General features: G+C 37.8%; 1 protein-coding gene across 6 annotated transcripts in view; it reads right to left on the minus strand.

Moving 5' to 3' along the window:
• Nucleotides 1–22,448, minus strand: part of PUM1 (pumilio RNA-binding family member 1) — a 149,370-nt gene that overhangs the window by 78,720 nt on the left and 48,202 nt on the right. For all 6 annotated transcript variants that reach the window (XM_006894935.1, XM_006894934.1, XM_006894938.1 and 3 more), the window contains one exon: nucleotides 7,479–7,547. In XM_006894935.1, coding sequence (XP_006894997.1) covers nucleotides 7,479–7,547 — 69 coding nt within the window. The remainder of the gene's footprint in view (nucleotides 1–7,478; nucleotides 7,548–22,448) is intronic.

Below are 22,448 nucleotides of genomic sequence, written 5' to 3' on the forward strand. Positions count from 1 at the left end.
CAGACCCTCCAGCAAGTTTTCAGAAGACATAAAATCGCAAAGGAGGAGACTAACCATCCTTCTGTGGAGCAGCTGGGCGATTAGAACTGCATGCCTTTTGTTCTCCAGTGCTGTAGTATAAAAAGCTGTCCTGCTATCACACAGGCTAACTCCCCAACACTTCAAATCCAGCAGAGATGCACAGAAGACAGATGAGCAGTCTAACTGCCAGCCTAAGAAACCCAATGGAGGGCTGTTATGGGTGGAGTGACTTGGCAACAGTGAGTTATATAAGTTTAAGGAAACACAGGACTAAGTGTTTAAGTTACCTATGAACAAGGTCATGTGTGTGTGTGTGGGGGGGTTTGATCTACATTGCATAAGTACTTCTATGTTAAACTAGGTATTAACTAATAATTACATAAACACAGCTGCTCACTGTGCTAAAGGCAAGATTCTTAAGAAACCTTTAAAGCTCTCAGGTAAAACCACAAGATATCTACATTATTCCAAATCCCCATACCACAAAGGGCACTTTACCTCAAGATGGGCTTAATAATACTCAATATTCAAACCCACCCATACACCTAGTCAAAGATGCATAATATTTTTAATTACTGGAAAATGGTCTCAATATGCCAGATATAGGCAAGTGCTTTCTTGCATTCACTGCAGGAAATGAAATGCCACAGATAAAGCTGTGAGATATACAGAGAATACCAATACAGAAAACAAATTACATGCCTGTACTATAATGAGACTCTTAAAATATACTAATTAGTAAAAAGATTAAATAAGTAAACTAATAAGGAATGTGTCTCCATGAATAACTGCCTCCTCTCTTGAGACCACAAGAATTTTATGGTGCAGGGGTAACAATATTAACCAACTGATCCAAGATTCTATAGAAGAATTCTGATCAAAAGAGAGAAAATGATGACCAGATGGAACTGTCATGGACTTCAGACCCCTGAAATTACTACCCTGAGATAATCCTTTACAATTGATCCAAAACACAACCTGAAATCTTCTTAAAATCTAAGAATAGTTTAGCTAACTTATAAAGAATGGTTGCTTTGGGCATTACACCATGTCAGAGCTGGCCAGTGAACACAGATGACTTAAGAATCAATGCTATTGGCTTGTGGTGCTGAAGAAGAGTACTGAACATACCAAGAGAACAAATGGGTCTGTCTTACAGAAATCAGTTTGCTCTTTGGAGTTAAGGACTTTGAAGCTCTGTCTCACCCACTTTGGGCATGTTGCCAGGAGGAGCCAGTTCTTTGAGAAGGACATCACACTTAGCAGGGGAGAAGATCAGCAGAGAAGAGGTAGATAGATCCTGGATGAAACAGACTGACACAGTTGACTGTAGCAATGGGGTCAAGTGTGTCAGCTTGGCTCAAGATAGGGCAAGGTTCAGAACCATTGTTCATAGAGTTGCTATGGATCATAGCTGACTTGACAGCACATAACAACATCATATGAGATCAAAGAGTCAAGAGCAACTTAAAAGATTACATAGGAATCTCAGGGAAAGTAAGATTACATAGGAATCTCAGGGAAAGTGATCTGTGTTAATGGAGAACACAGAAAAGGAGGGAGAGAACTGGTGTATGTTAAACATATATGTTTTCAACAGCAAAACAAAATTTAAAAACAAAAAAGATAATCAGCTAGTCCTTATTAGCATTCCAGTTTTGTAAATACCATTATTCTGGTTTTATATACAAGGACAGTTACCAGCAGATGGTCCAAAAAGAGTTATACTTACAACTATAGGAAAGAAAGGATCCTTTATAACAAATATCTTAATTTATCTGATTCAAGAGATGAAAACAATACAGCTGATTTAATATTTATCTATATACCATGTTTATCAAAGTAGTAAATGGTCTAAAACATAAAATTTGGTTTTTATGAAAGTTTAATGCTTTTCAGCTCTATATTCTCTCCTCCACACTTTCATATTCCTGGGAGCAGAAAAGCAAGAGAAAAGTAATCTGAACATAGGAGTACAGTGGATAAATATTTACTGAATTAAGTTGCAATTCCTTGGGGAAAGAGGGATGTCAAATATTTACAGTAAAGTGAAATCTATGCTTGGAAAAAATTATTTACTGATATTGGACTTGTTCAGCACAATATATTAAGCAATCATGGCTTACAAGATATATTAACAAATAAAGTCCTTACCCCCAACAAACGTGTATAGAAGGAAAGAGAATACATAAACACAACTATCTACCTAAAAAACAAAAAAACCAACTCATTTCTGTCAAATCAGAACTCCTGACTCTCTGGTGGGTTTTCAGAAGCAATAAAACACAGAAGAGTAGACTGCCCATCATTCCCCCCCAGTGTTGCTAAAAGATTCTAACTGCAACACAACTACCCTATGCTACCAGAACTCCCTACAAATCACTATTTATAAAATCAACTAGGGTCCCGGGAAATTTTCCTGCTATCCTCAACACAACATTTGATAGGTTTAAGTTAGAAAACTTTTATAGGATAACTGATATTGTGATAAGACTGATGTATTATAATGCTCAATTTTGAATAATAGGTACATTCTGAATGTACAAAAATGAATTCCATATATGGAGTGATGATAGAGACCTGGCTCATGATCAGATTAAGCTAAGGCTTGTTTTACACATCTATAGAAGGACCACAATATTTATCAACCACTGTAAAGATAACTGACTCTATATAATAAGATACTTGAAGTGAGCATCATAGTACCTGGCAAATCATAACTGCTAACTATATTACTTTTTTTCTCAAAGCCTAAAAAACAGAATTTGAAGTCAACCTACATCTTGACAGTTATGATTAACTTTTGAACTCATTTTCTTCATCTTAAAAAGTTGAGTACTAAAACTCAAAAACCTGCTGGAAGATTCACAAAGATAACCAAAAGCTGTGTTTTAACATATTCCTGACATTACTTAGCTGGTTTGCCCTCAAATAAAGCACACTAATATAAATGGGGGGAGAGAGGTGATTGACCAATGGTTTAGCCAAGAGGATGGAGAAAGAAAAATTTACAGAAAAGGGAGATTAAGCCTCATGTGGATCACAGCCTGCTACAAGAGAGAATGTTACCGTATCTAACATTGTAAGATTGCTTAAGACACATTGCAGTTCATCCGACTAATCTTCCCTAAGCAGGACATAAGGTAGGTCTTGGAGTGAACAACTGACAGGACAAAATCTTGAACCCAATCTCAAACATCAGATACATATCATTCTTAAGGTCAGAAGATATCTTCTACATTCTGCGCATCACCACTACCCCCACACCCCAGCCCCTGCCTAATCTTAATCCCAAAATTGTGAGATCCCAATGGAAGTTACTCTGAAAGGGTATTAAATACCCTCTAGAATAGAATTAAAAGATACCTATTCTCTTTTTTAATTTCTAAAGGCAGAACTATAGCAAGTCCCAAACATTTCAGGACAAAAAAGTCATAGGGAACTATCTAGTCCAACATCTTGTCTCACAGGTAGGAAAAGACCTTTTTTAAAAAGGACTGCCTGAGTAAAGGATGAAATGTGGTTCTGTTTGTGGTCCAATGTTCTCTCTTATCTCATCAAATGACATATTTCTTGGGATTAACAGCTCCCCAGAATCAAATTCCTTCTCTAAAAAACCAGTCTATTATCTCACACTTATGGATTAAAAAAAAAACAACAAACAAACAAAAAAAAAAAAAAACAAAAAACACCAAAACAGAATATTTAATCAAATTCTGTGACTGTAATTTAATCTTACTTTCTCCTACTATCAACTTTATCCTACTGCCCGAAAACCTGCTAACAGTCTTTATCACTCTCTATATATTAAGTTTTCTGTACTTTCTACAATTCAATTTTGTAAGACAAAGGGCCATATATCTAAATGCATATTATATAAATATTCTATCTAAGAATATGCAAAAGTAATACTATCTTCTCTGAAGTTATCAAATTTACTATATGTAAACCATTAAGGAATATAAAAAGGAAAAAGCACCTCTGGTCTCTAGTACACATAATGATTCCTAGAAACAAGCAGGTACCACTTTGCAACAAGTTGTATCAAAACATTTATAATTATGATAATGTGAATGCTTCTGTGTATCATCTGTAAGTGGCTTTTTAATGTTTTTATGCATAGTAAATATATTTAAGACAAGCATATGACTAACATTAGATACAAACTGTACTTAACTGTTCAAATTTACAAATTGACATAAACACAGGATTACAAATGGAATTTGTTCATAATCTGATACACTGCCTTCTATATAGTTTGTTCACATAACATCCAAATTATATAATGTCCTCTCATAGGATGTATAGTGGATGTGAACAAGTGACTCACGATTGCACTTAGAGATATCAGCGAGGTTCAAAGTTATTTTAAGTAGCCACCTCCTACCAAAATTTCTTTTCACAAAGAAATGTTCTATACAATGACACCAAGATCTAGTAATGGCTTTGAAGAAAATGTATCACACCAAGAGCAAAGCTACAGTTAACTACTAGATCTCAATTGCTTTGAATGGAGTCACTTCTAAAGATTCGTGAAGGTATTTTTACCCTACAGGATTCACACACATGAATGCACACACAACACAGAAAATAATTGCAGCAAAAATATACTGCCTAGCTTAAAAGTGACATAACATTTTGAACATTCTGTGCTTTAATGGCTAAGTACTATATTTACAGATGTAATGTTCTCCTCTCCCAGTGCAGAAATATTTTACTGCTAAAGTTAAAGGAGAATTAATGAAGTTGAACTACTCAGAAGACGTGTTGTTCTTTGATTGTTGTATGTTTTAATAAAAACGTATTTTCTTCATTTCTCTTCAGTGCTATTCTGCCTTGTTTTAAAAAACAAACAAAAAAATCCAGATTTGTCCCTATCCAGAGCTAGCTCTCCCAGAGACCCTTATTCACGCCCATATCTCTTTCACTTTAAGCCATCTCCGGCTATCCTGCTATCACTCCCCCACCTCAACTCCAATCACACATTTTAAAATTAAACGGTTGTCTGTTTCCATGTATATTCACTGCATACTCAATCAGGTAAAAAGCTCTTTGTATACAAAACTTCATCTTATATGTAATCACATTTTCCTTTTAGTGCTTAGACACTAGATTACACTTTCAAAACATAAATTCTACAAATATCTGCATTTCGGGAGTAGAGATATAAGTCATTCTTTAAATCCTCTACAAAAATACTAATTTCCATAAAGTTTACTAAAATGACAAGTTTAACTTTCCAGTTATTTTACAATTATGTACTCTCATTATGGGAGCTCCCACAGTCTGTACTATGTACTAGTCTGTACTGAGCTGAAATGCTAACACAAGACAGCACCTTTCTGAGGGTGCAAATCCACAAAAGGCCCAGTGGATGAATAACCTTCTCCCATGTGAGTATCAATCTCTAAAAACCCACTGGGGGATCAGCGATGAACTGGTTCCTACTCGATGACAATGAGAGTGACTCTAATTAAAGATATATGCTTTAAAGTGAAAGTAAACTTGATCCAAATCCCAGCTTCATTACTACTTACTTGATATGATAAATTCATTTCTTTTGTCCTTTTTCCTTATCTAGACAATAAATTGTCCTGTTACTCATGTAAGAAAAACCCCTAATATCTGCCTAAGTACTCAACAAAGTGTGGTTGTTATATACAAATAGAGGAATTACTACCTTTGGATTGCAAGGGGGTCTGGTAGCATACAGTCTACTGCCTACTGCTCCTAACCAAAAAGCCTTGTTTCTGGTAATGTGAATCCACATCCACCAAATGCTCTATAAGAGGAAGATGACAAATTCCTTCCAATTCATAGACTCAGAAATCTGAGGTCGCTATAAATCAACTCGATGACAGCAAGTTTGGTTTGAGTTGGAAGGTATATTGTTTATGTGCCTGTATCCATTTCTAAGGAAATATACAGGTATATCCCCCAAATTAAATAGATGTACCAAGGGCTTGCTATGGGTCGCAGGCAACTCAATGACACATAACAACAAAAAACAAACCCCAAGAAATGGTATTTCTAGGAGAGAAAAAAATGAAGAGTGCTCTATTAAACTTCAACCTACTCTTAATAAAAGAGATTATGAACTCTTGATTATGAAAGAGCAGCTAGGAATTCTTTTTATTTTGTATAATTAACTTACGGGCTGTGTGTGTGTGTGTGTGTGTGTGTGTGTGTGTGTGTGAAGTAGAATTAGAATAAGGTAAAATTTTGTCAATTTAACCAAGAAATTTCTTCAACCCAGTAACACAGTTTACTGATAGGCACTGTTTCAGTATTAGATAATCACAGGCAGCACAAGGATACCTACTGTACCTCAAGCTCCTGAGGAAAAACCAGAACAAGCCAAAATCCCCTGAACATGACACTAGACTCTAGAACTTCAACATAATTTAGGGAAGTTGAAAACAGTCTTATCTCAGGGCCAAAACACAAGTGCTTAACCTCAAATGCAAATCAGTCAATGAATATATGCTGTAATCTCAGTCAATTCTGAAGCCCCAGAACCTGGCACAGTGCCTAGAACCAAATTAAAAATCCAATACACACTTAGATGAGAATTTAGAACGTAAAGGTTCTCTCATCTTTAAAACATTATATTGTGTGGAATTTAAAAATACTGTTATTTAAATTAAGGGGAGAGGAAAAAAAACTAATCCCACAAACTAAGGAGAGAGCCAAAGGTTACTACTCTTCAGGCGAATGTGCTCATTCTGTGAACTGGAGCCATCTTAAAAAATTAATTCACATGTTCTAATCTTCCTTTATCAACAACACATTCTTACTGTAAACAACTAGAACCATCAAAAGTTGTTCATACTTTAGTTTATCTATAGATTCTTCTCTTTCACTATTACAGAAACCATTTTTACCAATATAAAATATGACATAGTAAATTTTGTTCCTATAAATTTTAAATTTTGCAATCAAAGCAAAATCTTATTCATGGATTTAATTATTTGTCTATGTCTCTTCCTTCTGGAATTATTTCAATAGAAAGTTAAACTTTACTTTCCAATAGAGCTCTAATCAATGGCTTCCAGAAAGAACTGTTGTAAAAATGGGTTGTTAGCATATCCATTCTTATTAGCAGTAAAACTCCTTTCCACTGCAAAAGAGCCTAGCAACTGTAAAATGAAGCAGAGATAAAGCCATCAGATGCACGTAAAATTAAATTTGTTTAATGCTCCAATATATAATTTACTGGTTGATCTTCTATAACTTGTGCTCATGTTCTAAGCTGAAGTCTTGTTTTTAACACATTGGGCTAAGGATATGATTTTTCTAAGGATTATACAGGTTTGGCAAAATTCTGCAACATTCCACTCATATCATGAGAATGGCCACAAGGAAAAGCAAACACGTATTTCTAGAGACTAGATTCAGACACATTTGATGAAAGACAACTTCAGCCTTCCCTTTAACTGACAAATCGGTTTACTTACCTCTCCCATTGCTCTTCCCTCCAGAGCAAGTGCTTGAAAATCATGATTGAGTTCATCCATAGAGCGTACCTAGTCAGGAGGGAAAAGTTTGAAGTCAGTATTTTGCATTTCACAAGCATATTTCACAACTGAATATCTTTTTTATGTTTACATTCAAATACATACAAAAACAATAATCAAGAGACTAAGATTAAATACTCACCTTTAATTATCAAGGTAATGTCTTTTGCTTACTCCCTCCCATTCCCTTTTGTTTTCAAAATAAAACTAAACAAGTACCAAACTCTTGTAACAAAAAATCAGGGAAAAGGAAAAGCAAATTCTAACAAGAGAATTATCTTACAGTTCTAACTAATTTTAACTTAACAAAAGCAAAAACCAGCAAGATGGATATACTAAAGGACAATGACATTTTGAGTATGATTATGTGGCATTTCCTACCTACTAAATTAAAAGACCACAATGCCCCCAACTCAACTGTGACAAAAAAAAATTCCAAACCAAAAAAGAAATCACACACAAACACACTCACTTTTTTTGAATCAGAATCAACCCAAAGGTGATCTAATAATGGTTTTGAGAAGTTTACTGTAAATCACAAGTGAAGAAGCTCTCCCTTTTTCTTCACAAAGAGGCTGATAGATTTAAACTGCCTACCTTTGGGTGGGTAGCCCAATTCCTTACCCAGTAGGTCATGGGAGACTAGTCTTTCTGTCATTCCTTCTGCCTAAGGTGAGGGTCTTCACTAAGGCTTAAGGGTGTAATGTCTTATTTATTAAAGAGAAAGGCTTTTCTGCATACTTAATAAACATCTTTTTTTTCCCTTTTTTTTCTTTTTAATATGCATAATTGTAATCCAGACATCAGCTGTTCTCTCTTTCTCTCTTTGAACTTGCAATGGGCTACTCAAAAGCTTTTCATGTGTTCATTTAGAACTCCTTCAAGTAGCATAAAACAACTGAAAAGGTATTATGCAGAAAAAGAAATTCATTATATCATGGAAAATTTCAGGTTAATAAACATCTGATTGAATCAGAAATCTCTTTAACACTCTCCTCACATCATAATTACCTTTTAAGGGAACAATTTTCTAGAGGTGGTAAATGTAAAGAAAGTCAAGGCCAAGAAGACAGCAGAAAAAGTATGGAAAGCACAGATCAGAAGATGATTGAGAGAACAAGCCTGGAGTTTTTCTAACATGCTGCCTAAGAGCCCTAAACCCTTCTCTATCCTGTGCCAATCGCATTGTCTCTGACACACCCATCTTGATTACCCAAGTCACTGAATCAATCCGCCTCATAGAAGGTCTTCCTCTCCTGCACGGTCCCTCCACCCTCCCAAGCATGACAACCTTCTCCAAGGACTGGTCCCTCCTTATAACATGTTCAAAGTATGTCAGATGAAGCCTCAGAATCCTTGCCTCCACGGAGCAGCCTGGTTTAACTCTCTCCAGGATGAACCTGTTCATTTCCCTAGCAGTCCATGGTTCAATACCCTTCTCCAGCACCACAACTCAAAGGCATCAATTCTCCTTCTATGCTGCCTATACTGACAACTAATTTGCCTAAACTGATCAATCTATTGACATAATAGATCGGTCAGGAAGCAGGGTTTTCTGAGGAGAAATGTAGCATCAGAACTGGAGGAAGACTCATCAACAACCTACGTTATGCAGATGACACAACCTTGCTAGCTGAAACTGAAGAAGATCTGAAGTGCTTGCTTCAGAAGGTCAATGACTGTAGTCTTCAATATGGATTGAAGTTCAACATAGAAGGAAGGCAAGGATTCTTACCACTGGGACAACTGGTAGCACTGTGGGAGAAGGAGAAGAGACTGAGGTGGTCAAAAATTACAACTTCCCTGGCTCTACAATCAACACTCTTAAACACTATCAGTTAGGAAATCCAAAGACAAATTGCATTGGGAAAAATCTGTTAGGGGCCTCTGCAGAATGCTGAAAAGCAACAATGTCGGTCTAGAGACTAAGGTGCGCCTAACCCAGGCGCAATTACTTGCTACGCATCAGAGAGCTGGACAATATCAAGAAGAATAGAAGCCTAGAATTGTGGTGCTGGAGAAAAGTCTTGAACATAGACCACCAAGAAAAAAAACTAACTCTGTCTTGGAGAGGGTGAAACCAAGTTTCTCCTTGGAGGGTAGGATTTTAAAGCTCCATCTTACCTACTTTAGGTATCTGGCTAGGAGGGACTGAGCCTTGAAAGAAGAAGGACATCATGCTTGGAATGGGGGAGGCACAGTGCAGGAGAAGAGACGACTCCATTGATATGATACGGTAACTAGGGCAATGGAGGTTGGTGTGTTGGAAACATTGAGACTGGAAAACTTCACTCAGCATAATGTCCTCCGGGGTCACCCATTTTGCATAATATTTCATGAGTTCCTTGTTTTTCAATGCAGCATAGTATTCTATTGTGTGAATATACCAGAGCTTCTCTCTCCATTTGTTGAGTAGTTCAACTTTTTAAAATAAAGTTTTAACCATAAATGAAGCTATATTTTGTGTGCTAAACTGTCTCAGTTTGTTGTTACTGCTGGGTGCCGTCAAGTCACCTGAGACCCATAGTGACGAGGTACAGCATCTCTGAACCTTGCCCTGTCCTGAGCCAGTCTCAACAAATGGAGAGAGAAGCTCTGGTATATTCACACAATAAAATACTATGCTGCACTGAAAAACAAGGAACTTATGAAATATTATACAAAATGGGTGACCCCGGAGGACATTATGCTGAGTGAAGTTTTTCAGTCACAAAAGGACAAATACTTCACAGTGCCACTGTTGTAAAATGGGACTGACATCGTGGTTGGGGGCAGGGGAGACAGAGAAAGAGGATAAATAATGTATACTGCAGATGAGGAAGAGAAGTTTAAAAGGGATGTATGATTATGTATTGTTGTCATGATAGGAGTCCAGAATGAAGGCTACATAGCGGAGTGGACTCGGAGAGAGGGACAACAATGAAAGAGTTTTTCTTTTACTTTTCAAAGAACAAAAGTGAATTCGGGGGAGATGTAGTCAGGGAGAAAAGTGCAACAATGTATGAATGGAAATCTCTGTAAACTTTCATTAAAATTAATTTAAAACATTAAAATAAAATAAAAAGTTGAACTGGTATTTTTCCACAAATATATGCATTATGTAACTAAGATATAAAAGATGCAGGATTGTGCTAATCATATAAATTTATGAAATTCAAAATGAAGCTAAAATTCAATCATATAAGAACACAGAGACAAGGCTTCCTATTGTGATATAACAGAAAGGCTTCGAAATAGATGTTACGATCAAAATTAAAAGGTTGTATGCAGTACATAGACAAACATACTTAATATAGATTCTTAAATGGTAAACAGAGTTCAAAATGGGAATGAGAGTGAGAGAATACAGGAACAGTATGATAGTTCGTGGCTCGATAAATGCTACCCAAAATAATTCTGTACATTTGGGCAAGTGTGTTAACATTTACAAAGTATGTAAATCAAATGCACAAAGCTCTAAATAAAGATCTTTCTGTGGAATCTAATCATATACTTAAGCGAGACATTCCCTAAAAATCCAAAAAGTTACAAATAATGTCTTAGCTAGAATTGGAAGTGCTATTTATATTGTCCAAGAAAGTAGTAGGAATAGTAAAGGCAGGCAGGGAATACTCATGCAATATACTATCCTTTTAGCAATCCTTCAGTGATATTTTCATTTAAAAGATAGAAGACCGTCTAGTAACGAGTTATGCCCAACTATTGTTAAAAAGAGAGAGAGCCCACTAGAAATTAAGTCAAGAGCAATTAATGTCATTAACAATCAACTTGCACTTTGCCTGGTCAGCCATTCTATAAAAAACAAAAATAAAAACCACTCAGAAATATAAAAACAAACACAGCCAAAAAATGGCCACATTCCTTACTGGGTCCCTTAACACTAATACAATGTTTCACACAGAAAAAGTTTTAAAAAAAAAAAACCTCAAACACAAAAACAAACAAACAAACAAACCCAAAACCAACTACTCCATGCAAAACTGCTCTTTATTCCAAAAAGAAGATCATGGGGCCTTTCTTTGTAAGTCCTTCTCTGGATAGCCTTAAACCCATAGCCTTTCATTTACCTGGTAAAAACATTTGTGCCACACAAATCCAAAGCAAACCTGCTGCCATCCAATCAAATCTGACTCACAGTGAATGACTTTCAAAGAGTCCCTGTTCTGTACTGCGACATCATCACATCTCCTGACACACACAAGAGACCCTCTCAGTCCACCTCGTTGAGGGTCTTCCTCTCCTTCACCAACCCTCCACTCTTCCCAGCATGCATCATGTCCTTCCTTCAAGGAGTAGCACCTCCTAGAAACATGGCCAAAGTTATGTGAGGTGAAGCCTCATCATTCTTGCCTCCAAAGAGCACTTGGCTGCACCCTCTCCAAAACATATCTGTTTGTTCTCTTGGCCATCCATGAGATGTTCAGTGCGCTTCTCCAACACAACTCAAAGGCATCAATCTTCTGTCATCCTTACTCACTGTCCAGCTCTGATGCCTAGCTAGTAATTGAAAAGACTACGGCTTGAATCAGACACACTTTAGATCTCCTATATAGCAGAATATAACATTCAAACTACAGACCTTGCAGTTACATTACTGCTGTTAGGTGACATCAAGTCAACTACGACTCATATCATCCCTACGAACAAGAAAGAGATCTGAACACTGCCCTATCCTGTGCTATCCTCATAATCTTTTTCCTGAGTGAACTCACTGAAGTAGTCACTGTGTCAACCCAACTCACTGTGGGTCTTCCTCTCTTGCATGGACTCTCTACCTTTCTTAGCATAGTGTCTGTCTCTCTCAACAAGGAATGGTTCCTCCTGAAAATATGCCAAAGTAAGTGAGATTAATGCCATCCTTTCCTGTAAGCAGCACTCTGATGGCACTTCCTTCAAAACATACTTGCTTGTTTTTTGTTTTGGGTTTGGTTTTTGGGTTTGTTTTTTTTTTTTTGTTACTTGCTTGTTCTTTTAGCAGTTCAAGGCATATTCAATACTCTTCCTGAACACTACAATTCAAAGGCATCAATTCTATTATCCTCATTGTTTTATTATTCTATTATACTCATTGTTCAACTTCCAGATGCATAAGGAGAAATGGAAAATATCATGGCTTGGCTTGGATCAGGTGCACCTTAGTCTTTAAAACTTGTATTGTTGCTCTTTACCACTTTGGAGAGGTCCTTGACAGCTGAATTTGTTGACTGCTGCCACCATGAGTACTGACTATATTTTTTTGTAGGTTCAAAGAAATAACGCTGTTGACAATTTCAATCTTTTTTTCCCTCCATCCATCATGATGCTGTGATAACTTATGCACTGGAGAGGGTTTTTTGATGCTGAGATGTAATCCACACTAAAAGCTGTAGTTTTTGATCTTGAGTAAATTGAATAAATTACTTCACTTTCTGCAAGCAAGGCTGTGTTACCTGCATAATGCAGGTTATTGATGAATCTTCCTCAAATCTTGATGCCACATTATTCTTCATACAGTCCAGCTTGTGGATTGATTTGCTTAGCACATAGACTGAATAGATATGGAGAAAGAATACAGCCCTGCCATATGGCACACTTTTTCTGATTACGAACCAATACAATAAACTCCCATATAGCATTGCCAGGAACTAAATCCAGGTTGTCCTATTTAAAATTCATTGCCCTTTCATTATACTAAGCTGACTCGCTGAAAACTACAAGAAGTTTTAAACCCTAAAATGGTCCTCTATTTCTACTATAAGTATTGATGAGGGTGCTCTCCTGGTTTTGCAACCTTTGTTTTTTGCTGACCCCTACTCCAACATCAAAATCTGCCAATACTGCTCTCGCAATATATTCTACTCTTTCTTGTAGTCTAGTCTTGAATAAGGCTTACAGAAGAAGAATTGATGTCTTTTAAAATAATATCGCATGAAGTGTCAAAATGACAAAAAGTTTGTCTGGGAAGAAGTGCTACCAGGGTGCTCATTATGGACAAGGACGATGAAATTTTTATCTCATATAATTTGAGTATGTTGTCAGAAGGGTTCAATTCCTGCTAGGAAAGTAGAGGGTCAAAGAGAATATTCTAAACAAGATGGATTGACGCTGTGTCCATAACAATTGGCTCAAACATGTCACAAATCATAATGTTGGCACTATCTGTTGTTCTAAGGGTCCCTATAAGTTGTAGTTAACCCAATGACACCTAACAACAACAAAACTTCCCACCTGTTAGTTGAGCTCTCGCCAGTTCCTTTCTCCATTTTTATCTCTCTTCTTCATCCCTCTTTGGCTCCCTAGTGTCTCCCACTCTCTGCCTCACTTACATAATGAACTGCTGCTGTACCCCACTGAGTTGAAACCTACTCTCACTGGTGAATGAACCATGTGCCTTTGGGTCGGCAGCACAACTCCTTACCACTAAGCCAACTAGAGCTACAGAGTTACTTTCCCTCTATACCACTCTACTGCAATCTACACACAGGTGAGACTGAAATTTCATTTTCTGAAAGTCCCTTTGCTAATCCAACAACCAGTTAACAAAAACATTAAATCATGCCATTCTTAGTTTTGAGATCTAAATAGGAACTTAATAATAATGGGAACCTGGTATAATCATCAATGTTCAGCAGACTCTCCAGACAAACTTGTTCCAGGGAAGCAAAACTAATTATCAGGGAAGGAGGGAGAAGGGGTAAAAAAGTACAATAATAAATAAATGAAAATCTAACATTTCTGTAAACTTTTCATTAAGATCACAACTAAAATAAAAATTTTATTAAAAACCGAAAGCTAATTATCAGGAAAAGATGCTCAGGATTAAAAAAAGTGGGGAAAATAAAATATATATTATTTTTAAAGTATTTTAGAGAGGTTATTAAGAAATACTCCCTATCATAAAGAAGGAAAGCCTGCTGTCAATTTTAAGCACAGTAAATGATAAAATCCTGACAGAATATTCCTTTCAAGTTCTTCTGCTCTCTACCTTGTTGTGGTGGTGTTATGCACCACTGAGTTGCTTGTGACTCATAGTGACCCAATGTACAAAAGCTCTGAACCCTGTTCTATCTTGTGCAAACCTTATTGTCTCTGACACATTTACCTTCATTACCCTAGTCACTGAATCAATCCATCTCATCAAGGGTCTTCCTCTCTTGTACTGTCCCTCCACCCTTCCAAGAATGATGTCCCACTCCAAAGAATGGTCCCTCCTTGTAACATGTCAAAAGTATGTCAGACAAAGACTTAGAATCTTTGCCTCCAAGGAGCTGCCTGGTTTCACCCTCTCCAGGTTGAACCTGTTTGTTCTCCTGGCAGTTCATGGCATATACAATACTCTTCTGGAGTGGCATCTACTTCTTGAACAACGTGTCTCTGGAAACTCTATGAACTTGGATAAATGACTATAGTTATAAAGGATTCAGGCCTATTGTTCATAGGGTTGCTATGAGTCGTGCTCAACTGACAGCAATCAACAACTTCTGACATCACAGCTCAAAGACATCAATTCTCTAGTGACTGTACAGATTTCTGACACACAGCAAGTAACTGTGAAGACTATGGCCTGGATCACAGTGCACTTTAGTCTCTAGACTGACATCACTGCTCTTCAGTACTCTGGAGGGGTCCCTGACAGTCCACTTTCCCAATGCAATTTGTCTCTTGATTTCCTGGCTGCTGGTACCAAGAGTGTTGATTGCTGTTAACAATCTCAATGTCTTCACTGTCTATCATAATGCTGGCAATTGGCTCAAGAATCTTTGTTTTCTTGATGTTGAGCTTAAATTCATATTTAAGACTGCAGTCCTTTACTTCAAGTCCTCCTTAGTTTCAGCAAGCAGAATTGTGTCATCTGCATAATGCAGGTCATTGATGAGTATTCTTCACAATCTTGACACCACACACCTCCTCCTACAACCCAACCTCCCAGATGATCTGTTCTGCATATAAACTGAAAAGATATGGAGATAGGACACATCCCTGGCATACACCCTTCCCAATTTTGAACCATGCAGTGCTTTCTTGCAGGTTTCACATAAGCATAAACAAATGCTGTTGGATTTCCATTCCTCTCAGAGTTAGCCGCAGTCTGATGTGATCCACACATTAAACACCTTTGCATAGTCATACACAAATAGACACTCTGGTACTTTCTGCTTTCAGCCAAGATGTATCAAGCATTAGCTGTAATATTCCTAGTACCACAGCCTCTTTTAAACCCAGCCTGCACATCTGGCAGTTCTCTGCTGATGTGCTGTTTCAGTCATTTTGTGATCATTTTCAGGAGAATCTTGCTTGCATGTGATATTAATGATATTGTTTAATAATTTCTGCACTCTTGTTGGGACCTTTCTTTGGAATGGAAACAAATAATAAATCTCTTCAAGTCAGTCACTCAGGTGGTTGTCCTCCAGATTTCTTGGCACAAGAAGGTGAGTGCATCCAGGGCAACATCTTTTTTGTTGAAATATGTCAACTGGTATGCGTCAATTCCTGCAGCCTTGTTTTTTGCCAATTCTTTCAGAGCAGCTTGAAATTCTTCCATCATCATCAAAGACTCTTGCGCATACATTTTTTCCCCCCACGAAATTCTTCTGTGTCAGCCAATTCCTTTTGGTACAATGACTGTATAATCCTGCCATCTTCTTTTAATGATTCTTGGGTCATTTAATATTCTACCCAAAGCATCCTTAAATATTGACATTCATGGCATTATGCAGATGACACAACCCTGCTTGCTGAAACTGAGGAGGACCTCACGCACTTGCTGCAGAGGGTCAAGGACTGCAGCCTTCAGTATGGACTGAGGCTCAATGTCAAGAAGACAAAGATTCTCACCACTGGACCAATTGGTAGCATCAGGATGGATGGCAAAGAGATTGAGACTGTTCACAGCTTCAGTTTGCTCGGCTCCACAGTCAACACTCTTGGCACCAGCAGTCAGGAAATCAAAAAACGTATTGCGATGGGAAAGTCTGCTGTTAGGGACCTCTCAAAAGTACTCAAGAGCAACGGTGTCTCTCTGGAGACTAAGGTGTCCCTGATACAGGCCATGGTCTCTGCAATCACTTGTTAAGCATCAGAGAGTTGGACAATGACTAGGGAGGATAGAAGGAGAATTGACACCTTTGAGGTGTGGTGCTGGAGAAGAGTACTGAATGTATCCTGGACTGCCAAGAAAACAAACAGATTCATCCTGCAGAGGGTTAAACCAGGCTGCTCCTTGGAGGCAAGGATTCTGGGGCTTCGTCTGACATACTTTGGGCATATTGCGAGGAGGGACAGACAGGTCCTTGGAGGGGGACATCATGCTTGGGAGGGTGGAGAGGCCCTCTATGAGGTGGACTGATTCAGTGACTGGGGTAATTGGGATGGGTGTATCAGAGACAGTACAATTGGCACAGGACAGAGCAGAGTTTAGGGCTGTTGTACATAGGGTCACTATGAGTCGCAAGCAACTCGACGGCACATAAGAACAACAACAATGATATAAAGAAATGGAAAATGAGTACTATATCTAACTGGAAGTGAAAGGGCTAAGAAGTCTACTTGTATAGCATATTTTGTTCTGTCACCTATCTGTACTATTAACAATAACAACTAATATTTACTGAGACTGTGTAGCAGTTACTGCTCTATGATGATATATTCACCTCTTTTAGAATTACAATCTAAAAATGCAAGTAGTATTCTCATGTTTTAAGAAGCTTTACAATGCTCAAAAACTAAAGAGCTAAACAGGCAGTTTTCTACTTGAAACCGAGGAAAAACAGGGAGAAAAATCTTCTTTTCAGCTCTTTTATTTCAGAGAGATGCACAGATAGTGTGTCAGGATTGTATTCTCTCTCCCTACCTATTCAACATGTCTGCTGAGCAAATTATCCAAGAAGCTAGACTCTGTGAAGAGGAATGTAGCATCAGGAATGGAGGGAGAACCATCAATAACCTGCATTATGCAGATGACACAACCTTGCTTCCTGGAAGTGAAGAGGACTTATGCTGTGGAGGGACAGTGCAAGAAAGGAAAACTGTCAGTCAGATGGACTGATTCAGTGACTGGGGTAACTGAAGTAGGTATGTCAGAGATGATAAAGTTGGTTCAGGATAGAGCAGGGTTCAGGGCTGTTGTACACAGGGTCGCTATGAGTCACACACGACTTGATGGCACATAACAATTGCAGAAAACCTTATTATCCAACTTTATGTAAGAGCAAATGGAGGCTTCTGAAAAAACAATTTGCCCCAAAATATGCAGCTGATAAAGATCACAAGAAGAATTCATCCTCAGGTCTACCTACCCTTTTCACACTTCTTGTCTCATCAATAGCAAGCACATAAAGGGAGCTCTGGTGGCCTAATGGCAAGAAGCTGCACTGCAATCCCACAGGTATGCGGTTCAAATCTACCAGATGCTCTGCTAGAGAAGGAGGGACAATTTCCTGTAGCAGTCAGATCTGATTTGATGGTACACACATAAAATAGTAATAAAATATTTTTTTCTTTTTTAAAAAAAAGCAAGTACAAGAGATCCACCACCTGGGTTAAATAATCATTTTGGTCTATCAACAAAGTATGGCACTATTTTTAATTTTTCTTCCAATATACACAAAAGGGAAAAATTAAGTCACCACAATAACCAGTAATGGGTTCAATTTCTTTTTTTATTATTATTCTTATTTTCCAGTAAAAATTCCAACTACTGTTTAGAAATTAAAGCAAATGATACTAAAATTGCAAATTCCCTAATGCTTTGTCTTTCTACTAAAATGGTTACAGTTAATTTACTAAAATGGTGGAAATAAATTGTAAATGCATGACCTCAACAGTGCTACCAGACTACTAGAATATAAACCACCACCAATTGTTCTCAGTTGTATGTATTTCAGAATAAAACTGTCCTCTAGAGGGTTTTCAATTACTGTCTTTGTTCAGAAGTGAATCACCAGGCTTTTTACCAAAGCACCTCTGGGGAGATTCAAATTGCCAACTGAATGACTGTTGTTTTCTGCCAACAAACAATAAAACCAATCCATAGCTGACCCTCTGATGGGCTTTCAAAGGCAGTTAACTGTACAGGAGGTTGTTCATTTTTTCTCCCGCATAGAAGCTGCTGGATTCAAACCATATGCCTTTGGAACTGCACTGAAGCGTCTTACCACTAGGCCACCAGAGCTCCCTCTATATATGTCTGTTCTGCTGTGCCATCCAAGGATTCCTACCAGAATATATATCTCATATAAAATGTCAGCGCTCTCTAGACATTAAAAAAAAGTTTAGAAAGTTAACAATACAAATATTTTCAAAATCCTATGATACCATTATTGTTTGCTATCAAGTCAGTTACCATTCAGTAAACCTATGTTGTTGTATAGCTCTGAGTTGGAACCGACCCATAGCTGACCCTTCAGCCTGTTTTCAGAGGGAGTTAACCATATAGGAGCAGACTGCTTAACTTTCTCCCACAGAAGAGTTGGTGGATTTGTGCCTTTGGGATTGCAGTCAAGCTTCTTGCTCCTAGGACACTAGAACCTCCTAGCGGCCCTATAGGACAAAGTAAAATCACTCCAATAAGGTTTTCTAGGATGCAAATATTTATGGGAGATTACCAGAGGACAAAGTAAAAATACCTCAATACAGTATAGAGGAGCAAATCATCAGAGTATTTTCTCCTGCGGAGCGGCCGGTGAATTAGAATTGTCAACCTCTGGTTAAAACTCCAGCACTTATATCATTACATGGTCATTACATTACTATGTCAACTATAATACTCTCACCACCATCAGTAGATTCCAATTCATAGTGACCCTTTAGAATGAAGCAGAATGTCTCATCTTTCTCCTTCAGATTGGTTGGTACGTTTAAAACAGAAGACATTTCAATTAGCAGAGCATTGTAAAAACTATGACACTAGGATTACTTCCCAAGATATCCATGTCCTCTAAATATAAAACCTTCTGCCAGTCTTCTTCCTTAAGATTTCACTAAATATGATCCACTCAAACAAATAATAGCACCCAGTGTTCCTGACTAGAGATTTAATGTTGTTGTTTTAAAATAAAATATGACTCATAGCAACTCTATGAAAAACTGATCTGAATCTTGCCCCATCCTGTGCCATCCTTAATATCTCTGATAAACTTGAGTCCGTTGTGAGAAACAGTGTTAATCCATCTTTCTTCCTTCCTTTTGCTTACCCTCCACCTTCCCAGCATGATGTCCTTTTCCAATATAATAACATGTCCAGAGTATGTGAGACCATCATCATCCTTGCCTTCAAGAGTATACCTGGTTGCACTTCTTCAAAGACATATTTGTTCTTTTGGCAGTCAGTGTAGTGTACTTCTTTCTCCAATACCACAACTAAAAGGCATCAATTCTCCTGTCATTTTAGTCACTGTCCAAGTTTCTGATGTACAGCAAGTAACTGAAATTACTACAAATCAGGTGCATTTTAGTATTCAGACTAAGATCACTACTCTTTAGCACATTGGAAAGATTCCTGACACCAGATTTGCCCAATGCCATAATGTCTCCTGACCACCTGAATGCTGGTACAAAAAGTGTTGACTGTGGATCTAAGATAGTCATGTGATAGTTTTAATCTTTTCTACATCTATCATGATGTTGCTTATTGGTCCAGTGGTGAGAATTTGTTTTCCTGACACTGGAAATAAAATCCATATTGAAAGGTGTATCCTTTGATCTTCTGCAACAAGCACTTTAAGTCTTCCTTACTTCCAAGAAGCAAGGTTGTGTCATCTGTATTAACAAAGGTTGCTAAAGAGTCTTCCTTCAGGCCTGATCATAGTCTAGCTTCTTGAATAATTTGCTAAGTCTACAGACTGATTAGGTATGGAGAAAAAACAACCCTGACATACATCTCTCTTGATTTTAAATCACGCAGTGTTCTCTTGCTCTGTTTGGAAAATGGCCTCATGGTCTGGTTACAGGTTTTACATGAGTACAATTAAGTATTCTAGGATTATAGCATATTTTAATAACAGTTTAAACTTTAAAATAATAATAAATCTATCTTGTCTAGAAAAGATATAGGTTTAACTGTTAAACCATTGTAGTCAACTATGAATGATTTACTCTCTTGGCTTTTAAAACCACAAACTGCAATGGAAAAAAAATTTATCATCTAATGGAATCATTTCTTTTTCAAAAGCCTTAGACAACAAATGTTGTTGTTGTTATGTGCCATCGAGTTGCTTGCGACTCATAACAACCCTATGTACAACAGCCCTAAACCCTGCTTTATCATGTGCCAAGTCTCCAACACACCCACTCAGATTACCCCGTCACTGAGTCAATCCAACTCACAGAGGGTCTTTCCCCCTGCGTTGTCCCTCCACGTTCAAGCATGACGTCACTCTCCAAGAACAAGTCCCTCGTTGCAACATGTCCAAAGTATGTCAGAAGAAACCTCAGAATTCTTGCCTCCAGGGATCAGCCTCTCTCCAGGATGAACCTATTCATTTTCTTAGCACTCCCAATGCTCTTCTCTAGCACCACAGCTCAAAGGCATCAATTCTCCATCTATTCTCCCTAGTCATTATCCAACTCTCTGATGCATAGCAAGTGATTGCAAAGACCATGGGCTTAGTGTCCAGAGTGATGCCATTGCTCTTCAGTACCCTGGAGAGGTCCCTAACATTAGACTTTCCCATCGCAATACGTCTTTTAATTTCCTGGCTGCTGGTGCCAACATAAAGTATTGTGTTTACATAAAAATTACTTGCAAAAGGAGAAAACACTAAAGGGTCTCTGAGAGGAATATAGTTCCAGTTTGCAACAGTAATCCAAAATTAAGAGCACTCTGATGGAATAGTCCTTAGGCAACTACACTAGGATTAACTGCAAGACAGCGCTTCTCTGGCAGTTCCAATTCACCACCTTCAAAAGAGCAGAAAGATAGATAGGCAATCTCATCCCATGTCATTTACAGCCTCCAAAAACCAATGAAAGCCCAGTTATGAGTAGCTTCTGACTCAACAACAATACAGGGAGAATCCAGAAAGGTGACATACACTAAGAGCAGAAAAGAGCACTCTGGTGGCCTAGTGGCAAGGGATAGCACTGCCAACCCAAAGGCAAGTTCAAATCTACCAGTTGCACCACTGGAAAAAGATGGGTAATCTCTTCCTATGCAACTTACTGCCTCTGAAAACCTGCTGGAGGGCCAACTCTTAAGTTGGTTCTGACTTGACAGCACATAAGGGCAATAAAAAAAAAGGCAAATCAAGAACGTTCAGTAAAAATTTTTCAAATTAAGTTGTGGTAATTCAAAGTGTCAGGTCCTTAAAAAAGCATTAAATAATAAAATTTGACTAGTGGAACAAACCATTACTGGAAAAGTTCCCCACTTTGTTCACAAAAAGCACAGAATTGGCTATGCCCAAATTCTGTTAATATTAATTCACATGAGATTGATTTTGTCATTCCCAGCACTCACTGATGGAAATGTGATAGTATAAGAAGTTAAATACAATTGCTTCCATAAAAATATAGTGGGCTTTCCATAGTCACTGATTTACATTTTCTGCAAGATGCAAGAAAACACACTTCAAAAGATGTACAACTTGGGCCACCAATGGTAACTATATCAATTATGGAAAATAACTTCAGGGGAGAAAATACCAACTAGAAGGCATAACTATATTCTTCATTTCTATAGACTGGAGTCTGAGGGTTACTCATATAAGGGGGGAAAGAACTTTAACCTGTGGATACTTCTCTAACTGATTAGCTCTCTGTGATGGTTAAGGTTCTGTGTCAACTTAGCTAGCCAAGATTTCCAATTATTTAACAAATAATATGCAATCAGCCATCCTCCACTTTGTGATCGAATGTGAATAGCCAATGCCTTTCCTTAGGGGTGAGAATTCTCCTAATACGTTCTGGCACAGCTTCGGCTTTTGCTTTCTA

Source organism: Elephantulus edwardii, unplaced genomic scaffold (genome assembly GCF_000299155.1).
Source record: "Elephantulus edwardii isolate Elephantulus edwardi_28Jun2011 unplaced genomic scaffold, EleEdw1.0 scaffold00152, whole genome shotgun sequence".
NCBI classification, from domain to species: Eukaryota; Metazoa; Chordata; class Mammalia; order Macroscelidea; family Macroscelididae; genus Elephantulus; species Elephantulus edwardii.